The sequence below is a fragment of the Onychomys torridus genome, chromosome 8 (genome assembly GCF_903995425.1).
Source record: "Onychomys torridus chromosome 8, mOncTor1.1, whole genome shotgun sequence".
In the NCBI taxonomy this organism is placed as follows: domain Eukaryota; kingdom Metazoa; phylum Chordata; class Mammalia; order Rodentia; family Cricetidae; genus Onychomys; species Onychomys torridus.
Window position 1 is genome coordinate 89,697,234 of NC_050450.1, and position 12,117 is coordinate 89,709,350.

Sequence of the window (12,117 nt, forward strand, 5' to 3'; positions counted from 1 at the left end):
TCAGTCTGCCGCTTGCATTAGCTGGAGGCGGGCCTGGGAGGAGGATTGTCAAATCTGTCACTGGAGTGGGCTGTTTGTAGTTTAACTGAGTGGGTATTCGTCACTTGTTTCCTGGGGCTCACCACTCACCTCTGGATAGACAGAAGCCCATGTTTAGATAACCAGTATACCTGTGGAATTCATTCTACTTTGTTTGGATCCAGTACCTTTTTTAAAAAATATTTTTGAAAAGATTTAAGAAATTTTGTTATTTATTATTTTGAGGCAGAGTCTTTCTATTGTGTAGCTCTGGCTGTTGTAGAACTTGATAGGTAGATCAGGCTGGCCTTGAACCCACGAAGATCCACCTGCCACCTGCTGAGACTAGAGGTGCAGTGTTTGAGGAGGCCAGCAGAGGGCCAGAAATCAGATTTCCTGAAACTGGAGTTACAGTGTTGTGGGTTGCCATGCGGTGCTGGAATCGAACCTGTATATCTATTTCTCTGCAAGAGAAACAAGTGCTCTTAACTGCCGAGCCACTCTCCAGCCCCTCAGTGTTTATCTAGGTTGACACTTGAGTTACAGTTCGTTTGGTTCATTGCCTTGGAGTAATTTGCATATAAATTTGTTATTCAGACATTTTACTTTTTTTTTTTTGCATGGGATCTCATTATGTAGTCTAGGCTAGACTGGACTCTTTTTTGTGTGGATTTTTTTTAATATGTGTGTGTGTGTGTGTGTGGTTTTTTGTTTGTTTGTTTATTTTCTTTTGTTTGTTTGTTTTTGTTTTTCGAGACAGGGTTTCTCTGTGTAGCTTTGCGCTTTTCCTGGATCTCGCTTGGTAGACCAGGCTGGCCTCGAACTCACAAAGATCCGCTTGCCTCTGTCTCCCAAGTGCTGGGATTACAGGCATGCGCCACCACCGCCCGGTGTATGGGCGTTTTTGTTTTTTTGAGCTGAGGACCGAACCCAGGGCCTTGCGTTTGCTAGGCAAGCGCTCTACCACTGAGCTAAATCCCCAACTGTTTTTTTTGTGGCAGGGTTTCACTGTGTAGTCCTTTGTAGCCCAGGCTGGCCTCAAACTCAGAGTTCCACCAGGTGCTGGGGATAAAAGGCGTGCGCCTCCACTGCCTGGCGACTTGGGACTCTTGATCCTCCTGTTTCAGCCCCTCTAGTGCTGAGATTACAGCCATGTGCCAGAATACCCAACTTTTCTACTTTACTTTAGATGCATATATACATTTAGTTTCTAGGATTGTGTGTGATTGTGTGTGTTGTGGTTGTTATTATGTGCACTGATATTTTGCCAGCATGCATGTCTGTGTGAGATTGTCAGATCCTGGAGTTACAGACAGGTGTGAGCTGCCCTGGGAACTGAACCCAGGTCCTCTGGAAGAGCAGTTAGTGCTCTTAACTGCTGAGCCATCTCTCTACCCCTATCTATTTATTTATTTATTTATGACTTGAGGATCGAACCCAGGGCCTTGTGCTTGCTAGGCAAGCACTCTACCACTGCTAAACCCCCAACCCCTGTTTGTTTTTTTGAGAAATAGTTTCATGTAGCCCAGGCTGGCCTGTAATTCACTATGTGGCCAAGTATGACCTTCAACTGCTGATCCTCCTGCTTCTGCTTTCGAGTGCTGGGATTTATAGGCGTATGCTACCACGCCTGGCTTTTCATCTTCATATACTTTTTTCTTGGTGGTCCTAGGGATGGATTTGGCCTTGCATACATGCAGGTACTATCACTGAGCTACAGCTGCTTTTTTTTTTTTTTTTTTTTTTAAAGATTTATTTATTCATTATGTACACAGAAGAGGGCGCCAGATCTTATGACAGATGGTTGTGAGCCACCAGGTGGTTGCTGGGAATTGAACTCAGGACTTCTGGAAGAGCAGTCAGTGTTCTTAACCTCTGAGCTATCTCTGCAGCCCCTACAGCCGCTTTTTATCTTTATGAGTAAGATTATTATGAGGTTCCTAAATTGGCCTGTTAGTGCATGTGTAAGACCTTTTATTTTTAAATATGTAGAAAAGGTAGATCGTGATGGTGCACAGTTGTTACCTTAGTAGTCAAGGCTGAGGCAGGACCATTACAGGTTTGAGGCCAGCCTGGGCTACTTGGTGAGACTGTCTCTGAAATAGGAAAAGAAATTGTTCTATAATGAAGTTGGGTGGCAAATGTCTTAATACCATCTAGACTATCAGTACAGTATTCTCTCACCGGCTTGGCTTCTTTGGAAAGCAGTTCTAACCAGTTCTTGGACTGGAGCTGCGGGGCCTGGAGGTAGAATTTCACTTGTACTGACTGACACCTTTTTCACCTGGGAAGCTAAATTAAGTTCCAAAAAAAAAAAAAAAAAAGAAAAGACATTTGCTTATTTGTTTTGTGTGCACGTGTATGTATATATGTATTTGTGTATGCACATACATGTGTGCCGTGGCCCATATGTGGAAGACAGACAGAACATCTTGCTATAGTTGGTTTGTCCTTTTACCATGTGGGTTCCTGGGGATCAAACTCAGAACACCAAGTGACATTACACATGGAGTTGTCCTGCCAGGCTAGGGGAGCTATTTTTGTGTATGAATGTGTGTGTGCAAGCTTGTGTGCATTCATTCGTGTGTTTTGGTTGTTGTTGTTGGTTGTTTTTTTTTTTATGTGCATTGATATTTTGCCTGCATGTATGTCTGTGTGAGGGTGTCAGATCTTGGAGTTACAGTTGTGAGCTGCCATGTAGGTACTGGGAATTGAACCCAGGTCCTCTGGAAGAGCAGCCAGTGCTCTTAACCACTGAGCCATCTCCCCAGCCCTGAATTGTTTTAATGAAACTAACTGGTCATTTCTGTCTTATTTATGGCTGATGTTTGGGTGGACTTCTAGATGAAGATCTTGAAATTGAGCTGGTTGAGGAGGAGCCTCCATTCCTGAGAGGGCACACCAAGCAAAGCATGGACATGAGCCCCATCAAGATTGTTAAGGTAAGAAGAATGGGCTTTTCACCTGGAAACACCCCAGCTTGTTTCCGTGATAGTGCCAGCATAAGCAGGACTCAGGCTGTCTGAGTGGTACCCAGGGTCTCCATCTCGTATATGGAGAGGGCTGGGCTCTGTTGCTTTCCTGTCTCACCTTCGTCTGCTTACATTACCGTATTTTGAGAGAAAGCAGAGGTAAATAGAAGAGCTTACTCTGTCATGTTGCTTTGTTGAGGACTTAGGGCTTGCATCTTTGGTGTGCTGGAGGGCAGAGCTGCAAGAATACAAACCAGAATCCTCAAACATTTTGGTGTGGGAAAAGATTATCTGGAAGGTCTGCCAGCACAGCAAGCCCATATAATGCTCCTAACGGTGGTTTGTTTGGTTGTTCTTTGAGAAAAGGCCTTAACTATGTAGCCCAGGTTGGTCTGGAACTTTCAGATCTCTACTTGCCTCTGCCTCCCAAGTGTAGGATTATAGATGTGAGCCCACATCCAGCTGTGATCCATTATTACAGTCTGTCAGAGGTCTCGGCTGCTTGCATTGTTAGTGATTGGGAGTTCACTAACCTGTAAGGAAGCATGTGATGAATCTGATCATTAATTCTGTTTGAAACACTCATTGGTCTGAATTTTAGTTCTTAGGGTTATACTGAAAATTTTTCCACCTCCCCCATCCCACCCCCCCATGCCTCCCTCCCATGTTTGCATGTATGCACATTTATGTGTGTGAGTACAGGCATGTGGCTGTATTACAGTTCACATATGGAAATTTAATGACAACTTGAGGCAATAGTCCTTATCTTCCACCTTGTTTTTAATGAGTACACCAGGCTAGCTGACCCTTGAACTTTGGGATTTCATTGTAGAAATGCTAGGATTGCAAAGATATACACTGCTATGCCTGGTTTGTGTGGGCCCTGGAGATCTGAACTCAGATGCTCACACTTGTGGGGCCTGTGTTTTACTCCCTGAGACATCTCCCCAGTATTCCTCTCTTTTTTCATGGATTTTCTTTTGTTTTTGAGTCAAGGTCTCACTACATAACCTTGGCTAGCTTGGTACTCATTATGTAGCCAAGGATGGCCACAAACTCCCAGGATACTCCTCCTCAGCCTCTGGAGTTCTAGGATCATAGCTGTCTACACAGTACCTTGTTCCCGACTGTTCTTCTGTCCTTTATACATTTAAAAGTAGCATTGTCCCTCATTCCCTAAGGGTCCTCCTCCTCAAGCTAAACATTCTTTCACTGACTTTTAATTTTATTTGTATGTGTTACAGATGATCCATTTCTTTCATGTAGCCTGAGACATTGATGTGAACTTTATTCCTTCTCCCGATTTGAAATGTCCGTAGTTCAACCATCTGCCCTTTCCTCTATTCTTAGGCAGAGTCTCAGTCATGTTGCCTTGGTTGGTCTGAAACGCCCTATGTAAACCAATCTGCCCTCAAACTCAGAGATCTACCTGCCTCTGTCTCCCAAGTGCTGGGGTTAAAGGTGAAGAGCACCGGGCTGAGCTAACCACCCACTTTTTCCTAGGTGCTCAGTGCACAAACACACTCCTTCTTCCTCTGTTGCTTTAGAACCCAGATGGCTCACTCTCCCAAGCAGCCATGATGCAGAGTGCCCTGGCCAAGGAAAGGCGGGAACTGAAGCAGGCCCAGAGGGAAGCTGAGATGGACTCTATACCCATGGGACTCAACAAACACTGGGTTGATCCCCTGCCTGATGGTAAGGCTCTGGAGTGTGGACCTCTTTTAAAAATAAATCGGAGGCTTTGTCTATATATAAAACAATTGGTACTGCAGACACAGAGTGAAAGGTTAGCCTCGGTTTCTCTTTTACATTGGAGCCTAGTCTTAGATCATCATCTATTTGTTTGTTTGTTTGTTTGTTTGTTTATTCATTTTTGTGGCTTTTCGAGACAGTGTTTCTCCCTGGATCTAACTCTGTAGACCAGGCTGGCCTCAAACTCACAGAGATCCACCTGGCTCTGCCTCCCAGTGCTGGGATTAAAGGCGTGCGCCACCACTGCCCGTCCCTGCTTTAGTTTTTAAACAGTTGTTTAAAATAGGTGTTTCAGTGACCTTGGTCACATCATCAGGCTGAGTTTTTCTTCTTAAAACTTTTATTCTAAGATAGTGCAGTGTAAAGGCTGGAGATGTAGCTCAGTGTTAGGCTGTTTGCCTAGCGTGCATGAAGCTCTAGGATCAATTCCCAGCACTGGGGGAAGAAAGAGTATAATATGACATAGATGAGGTTGCCCATGCTTACAATCCCAGCACTTGGGAGGCAGAGGTAGGGGATCTCTCTTGAGTTCTACAGCCTGGTCTACAGAGCAAGCAAGTTCCAGGACAGACAGGGCTACACAGAAAAACTCGGGGGGGGGGGGGGGGGGTGGCAGTTCCAAAGCCAACTTCAGCTACCTTGGGACAATCTGGGCTGTATTTGATCCAGTCTCAAAAACAACAGAGAACCAAAACATAGTATAGTATTTTATGTATATGTGTGTTTGAATGTATATACGCATGCCATGTGCATACAGGTGCCCTTGGAGGCCAGAAGGGGGCAACAGATCTCCTGGAATTAGAGTTACAGGCAGTTATAAGCACCTAATATGGGTGCCAGGGGTTGAACTTGGGTCTTCTACAAGAGCAGTGAATGCTCCTGATGTCTGAGCAGCCATCTTTGCAGCCCCTGTTTTGTTTTGTTTTGTGTATAGGTGTTGTGCCTGAATGTTATCTCTGTGCACCTTGTGTGTGCCTGGTGCCCCTGGAGGTCAGAAGAAGGCTTTGGATCCACTTAGACTAGAGTTACAGATGATTGTGAGCCACCAGATGGGTGCTGGAAGCCCAACTTGGGTCTTCTGCAATAGCAGTCAGTGCCCCTAACCACTGCCTATCTCTCCAGCCCTGAGTTTCATTGTGTAGTTCTGGCTGGCTTTAAACTTACTGCGTAGCTCAGGCTAGCCCTAGATTTGCAACAGTCCTCCTGCTTTAGCCTTCTTTGTATTGGGATTGCAGGTTTGAGCTGCCATGACTGGCTAGAACCTGATCTTTTATAGGGTTTTGTAGAGTATGTGAAGGCAAGGGAATAGTAGCCTGTGGTAACAGCTTTGCAGTAGACTAAACTTGAGGAAGTCTGTGTGGATGCACTAGTGTGTTGTTCTGCTGGCAAGGGATGAAGCAGGATTGGCAGGCCAGGGCTTTGTAGATGGTATTAGGTATCTGGGCTAATCCTAAGTGCATCATAGAATATAAAAGTGTTGAATTCCTAAAAAATCATCAAAGGGCTCTGCAGGAGGAGTTGGAGAGGGCAGGAGCAGATGCTTCAGGTGGAGTAGCCAGCTTTTATGGTAGTGAGAGGAGAGGATGATGGCCTGAACATGGTGCTGTCAGAGAAGAGGAATGTATCTGAGAAGCATAGCTTGTTGAACAGGCATGGGGAAGTAGGAGTGGCCACATAGCTCCAGGTCTGATGGGAGCCCCGAGTGAGTGATGGTACCTTTGGGATAAGAGACTCACGAGAAACAGGTTTGTGGGGAAAGTGTGATGGACTTGTGTCTCAGGTAGCCAGAAGACACCTCAGTTGAGGATCAGGAATGCTGGGAAGAGGGATCTGTGCTGTATAGACAGAATTTGGGGGCATTATGTTAGCTTAGACAACAGTTTAGATGGATAGAACAGGTGGGTTAGCGTTAAAGGGCTAGAAATATTCTTCTATTTTTCTTTTCATAATAAAAAAAACCTTCTAGAGCCAGGGCGATGTAAAGTGTTTGCCTTGCCAGTACTTGGACTTAGTTCAAGCCCTGGAGCCATGTTAATGAAGCCGGGCATGGTGGTGTGTGCTTGTAATCTCAGCACTAGGCAGGCAGAGACGGGTGACTCGTGAGACTTCTGGCCTTTGGTACCCTCTAGTAAAAGACTCCCGTGGCACTCCTTTGGCTTCTTTCAGAGCTCACTGATCTGCTTTTTTTTTTTTTTTTTTTTTTTTGGTTTTGTTTTTGTTTTCCTTTAAGACAGGGTTTCTCTGTGTAGCTTTGGAGCCTTTCCTGGAACTCACTCTGTAGACCAGGCTGGCCTCGAATCCACAGAGATCCGCCTGGCTCTGCCTCCTGAGTACTGGGATTAAACACGTTTGCAACCACCGCCTGGCTGCATATGTGGTGTTTTAAGAGGGGGTCTTACTATGTGGCCATGTCTCAAACTTACATATATATGAATTTAAATGTTTATTTTTATTATTTTAAGTTATGTGTCTGTGTGTGGGTCTGAACCCACAGAGCTAGAGGTGCTGGACCCCCCTGGTGTTGGTTACAGGTGGTTGTGACCACCCACAATGAGCCATCTCTCCTGCCCCTGAGACTGGAATATATTTTTATGGGTGTTTTGCCATCAAATTTATAACATTTTTGCATTTTTGAGAGAGTGCCCAGAATTTTCTTTATCTTGCTTATTCTTTCACTCTCAGTTCAAGCTACAAATTTTGGGGTTAACCTTGAAAACATTAAAGCAGGTGAAAGCCCCCAAGACACCACACACTGTATGACCTCCAGCCCGAGAGAGCAGGTAGTGGTGTGAAGGGAAGGCGAAAGGGGGCAGAGGTTTCTCTGGGAGTGCTGGAATGTAAAGTTGTTGGTGATGGGTCACAGCTTTGGGATATTAGAAAGCCTTGAGCTAGCTCTTGGAAAGAACGCATGTAGCAGTAGCTTGAGGCCAGCACTCAAGTTTGCTTTCCTTTCCAGCGGAGGGCAGGCAGATCGCTGCCAACATGAGGGGCATTGGGATGATGCCCAACGACATTCCTGAGTGGAAGAAGCATGCCTTTGGGGGCAACAAAGCGTCTTATGGGAAGAAGACCCAGATGTCAATCCTTGAGCAAAGGGAGAGCCTGCCCATCTACAAACTGAAGGAGCAGCTGGTGCAGGTGTGGTGTGGTGTTTCTAGGTGGGCTGTATGTTGGGGTGCTGGAGCTTGAATCTGGCCAAGCACTGTTCTGCTAAGCTACAACCCCAGTCTCCTCATTGTGTGTGTGTGTGTGTGTGTGTGTGTGTGTGTGTGTGTGTGTGTGTGTGTGCGTGTGTGTGTGTGTGTGTGTGTGTGTGTGTGTGTTCTTATGTATGTGTGTGTATGATGTAGGGGCTGGGCACATGCCTGAAGGCATGTGTGGGGGTCAGAGGACATTTTGTAGGTTGGATTTCTCCTACCTTTAACATTGGTTCAAACTCAAGCTTGTGTCAAAGAGCCATAAGCCACCAAGCTGTCTCACAGGCTCCTTATTTTATTTTTTTAGGCATGGCTTCATTCTAGCTGGCACAGGCGGACCAGAAACTCTTTCTGTATCCCAGGCTAGTCTTGAAATAATGATGATCCATCTTCTTACCTCAGCCTTCCCAATGCTATGATTACAGGTGTGAACCACCACACCTGCCTTTGAAATATTTTTTTAAAGATGGGCTTTCATGTATTTTCCATCTGGCCTCAAACTTTCTGAGGATGACTTTGAACTACTGATATTCCTGCCTTAGTTCTGGAATTATGGGCATGTACCACCACATAGTACTAGGGATCAAGCTGGTAAACATTCTCCCAGTCCTTCCTTGTGATTTTTTTTGAGACATCTTCTCATACCATATCCCATGCTGACCTAAAACCTACTGTATAGCCTAGGTTGGCCTCAAACACAAAAGAATTCTTCCTTCCTGCCTGGTGTTTTGCCTGCCTGTATGTCTCTGTATGGTGTGCATGCCTGTTGCCTGCAGAAGTCAGAAAAGGGCACTGGGACTACTGATGTGCCATGTGGCTGCCGGGAATCAAACTCAGGTCCTTTACAAGCAGCCAATACTCTTAATGGCTGAGCCATCTCTCTGGCCCCTGTGGCTGATTTTAGTAACTGTTTATATTGTGCTGCTTTCAGGCTGTGCATGACAATCAGATCCTAATTGTAATTGGAGAGACAGGATCTGGGAAGACCACACAGATCACCCAGTACCTGGCAGAGGCAGGCTACACTTCAAGGGGCAAGATCGGGTGTACCCAGCCCAGAAGAGTGGCAGCCATGTCCGTGGCCAAAAGAGTATCAGAGGAGTTTGGTTGTTGTCTTGGTCAGGAGGTAAGTGGTTGGAGAGGCTGCTGGGTGAATTCCAGAAGAAAAACAGAAAGGCCCAGATACCAATCTATAAAATGAGAATATTAGTGTGTTTTTAGATTTCTCCCAAAGGAGAGAAGTTTTCATTGTCATCAGGTTATTCAGGGTCAAGTTCAGGGCAGGGCAGTCTTTGCTAGAGGAAACCACTGTGAACTTGGTTAATTTCCTCTCTACTAGGAATATGAGGTCCAGTCTGATGATTTCACAGAGGGACTCCATTCTTAGGTTATCTTCTTCTGTCCTGTGTAGGTGGGCTACACCATTCGATTTGAGGATTGCACCAGCCCAGAAACAGTCATCAAGTATATGACAGACGGCATGCTGCTGAGAGAGTGCCTGATTGACCCTGACCTCACTCAGTATGCCATCATCATGTTAGACGAGGCACACGAGAGGACCATTCACACAGACGTACTCTTTGGATTGTTGAAAAAGGTAAGTAGGTAAACCCTGGTTTCTGGGAGTAGGATTTGAGTGCCGTGTGACGTTTTGCACGGTCTTTTTTAGTAAGCCACCTAACATTTCCCTTTAGACAGTGCAAAAGCGACAAGACATGAAGCTGATTGTGACCTCAGCCACCTTGGATGCAGTGAAGTTTTCTCAGTACTTCTATGAAGCACCCATCTTCACCATCCCCGGTCGAACCTATCCAGTGGAAATTCTGTACACAAAGGAGCCTGAGACCGACTATTTGGATGCCAGCCTGATTACTGTCATGCAGATCCATTTAACAGAGCCACCAGGTGAGGGAGTGGAAGGCTTTTGTCTTAGGCCAAAAATCCTCCTGTGAGCTAGTCTTGTGAAAAACATTTTTTTTTTTTTTTTATTTAATTTTTTTTATCTTGTGTGCATTGGTGCTTTGCCTGCATGTATGTCTGAAAGAGGGTTTTGGATCTTGGAGTTACGGACAGTTGTGAACTGCCATGTGGTTGCTGGGATTTGAACCCAGGATCTCTGGAAGAGCGGTCAGTGCTCTTAACCGCTGAGCCACCTCTCCAGCCCTGAGAAACACATCATAAATATAGTTCTCTTAGTAAGTCTCAGGCATGCATATTTGGAATGGTGGTGGAAATGTTAAAAAGATGATACAAGGTTTACATGCACTTAATTAAATGTAGATGGGTGATAACCTCTTGGTTTATTTATTATGTATACAGTGTTGTGCATGTCTGCCTGCAGGCCAGAAGAGGGAGCCAGATCTCATTACAGATGGTTGTGAGCCACCATGTGGGTGCTGGGAATTGAACTCAGGACCTCTGGAAGAACAGGCAGTGCTCTTAACCTCTGAGCCATCTCCCCAGCCCCCCCCCCCCCCCCCTTTTTTTTTTAATTGAGACAGGGTTTTTCTTCGTAGCCTTCTTGGTTTTTAGAGTTCATAGTGTGAGTGTGTACTTTCTGTCTGTACAGCAGCGATGCTGTTGGTGTCGCTGTGGCCGTTCACACACAGGTGGAGTCTGGTGGTTTGTACCTGTGGGTCCAGCTATCAAGAGCTAAAACAGGAGGATTGCTTGAGCTAGAGGCTTGGGGCCAGCCTGGACAACATGCTTCAACTCTAGTTCAGAATAAAACAGAGCCAAGCCCACTTGCAGGCTCGTAATCCCAGCTAGCCAGCTATGCAGAGAGATCTCAAATTCAAGGTCTGCCTGGACAACTGAGTGAGACCTTGTCTCAAAACTTTTAAAAGTGAGAAGAGGGCGGGAATGTGGCTCAGTGGCAGACATGCCCAAGACCCTAAAGTCTACCTTCCGCCACAGAAGAAACAGTAACTCCCCCTACCCTCCCAACCCCCACCTCCTCACCCTACCCCACCCCAGAGACAGTAAGTGATGCTTCGTTCTCTTCCTAGGTGATATCTTGGTTTTCTTGACTGGTCAGGAAGAAATCGATACTGCTTGTGAGATCCTGTATGAGAGAATGAAGTCGCTGGGCCCTGACGTCCCCGAGTTAATCATCTTGCCAGTGTACTCTGCCCTTCCCAGTGAGATGCAGACCCGAATCTTTGATCCAGCTCCTCCTGGCAGCAGAAAGGTAACATGGGGCTAAAAGGAGGTTGTTCTGAATACTCGGAAGTCACGTGGGGTCTGCAGCCTCCCTGGTGGTGGGCTTACAAGCACATGCCACCATGCCCAGCACTTTTGTGTGGGTTCTGGGTATTAAACTCAGGTTTTCAGACTCTTAAGACAAGTACTTTACCAACTGAGCTATCCCCGTGTCTTAGTTTATCATTTTTAAATGAGAATAATTGATTTTACAGCTGGACATGGTGGCATGTGCACGTCATGACACGTGTGTTGGGTCAGAGGACAGTTTGCAGGAATCAGGTCTGTCCTTCCACCATCATTCAGGTCATCAGGCTTGGTGGCAGGTGGCTACCCACTGAGCCATCCTGCTAGACCCTGCATGATTATATTTTGTATATTGTTCATTAGTTGATAGACATGAGGTTATTTCCACTTTGGGATATACCATGAGTGCTTCTGCCGTGAACATTTGTTTACCGGTTTACTGGGGTGTCTTTCTCTGAGTGTAGTCCTACAGTGGAGATAGGTGGAGGGCACACGTGCTGTCAGGAGTGGAGGGGAGTGAGAGAAAAAACTCCCATGCTTCTCCCTTGCGTAGCTGGGTGGAACGTGGTTCTAACACGGGAGCAGGTTTGGGAGGGGCAGACGGGGAGTTCTTCCTCTGTCCTGTTCCTGTTGGTTGGATTGTTCTTTCTTTCTTTTTTTTTAAACTATTTATTTGTTTTTTAATGTTCATTGGTATATTGACTATATTTATGTCTGTGTAAGGCTGTCAGAAACCTTGGAACTGGAGTTACAGACAGGTGTGAGCCACCATGTGGGTGCTGGGAATTGAACCCAGGTCCTCTAGGAGAGTAACCGGTGCTCTTAGCCGCTGAGCCATCTCTCTAGCTCCAAGGTTGGATTATTTCTAAGCAGGGCCTTTGTGGCTTTGTGGCAGGTAAATCCTTTTCAGGGCCAATAGATACTGGTATGATGTGAGACATTTTGGTGCC

General features: G+C 45.8%; 1 protein-coding gene across 1 annotated transcript in view; it reads left to right on the forward strand.

The window, feature by feature from the left end:
- The window catches only part of Dhx8 (DEAH-box helicase 8), a 38,899-nt gene that overhangs the window by 12,855 nt on the left and 13,927 nt on the right, over positions 1-12,117 (forward strand). Inside the window, exons 10-16 of the mRNA XM_036195717.1 lie at positions 2,863-2,960; positions 4,538-4,685; positions 7,699-7,880; positions 8,871-9,065; positions 9,351-9,536; positions 9,634-9,844; positions 10,948-11,129. Coding sequence (XP_036051610.1) covers positions 2,863-2,960; positions 4,538-4,685; positions 7,699-7,880; positions 8,871-9,065; positions 9,351-9,536; positions 9,634-9,844; positions 10,948-11,129 — 1,202 coding nt within the window. The remainder of the gene's footprint in view (positions 1-2,862; positions 2,961-4,537; positions 4,686-7,698; positions 7,881-8,870; positions 9,066-9,350; positions 9,537-9,633; positions 9,845-10,947; positions 11,130-12,117) is intronic.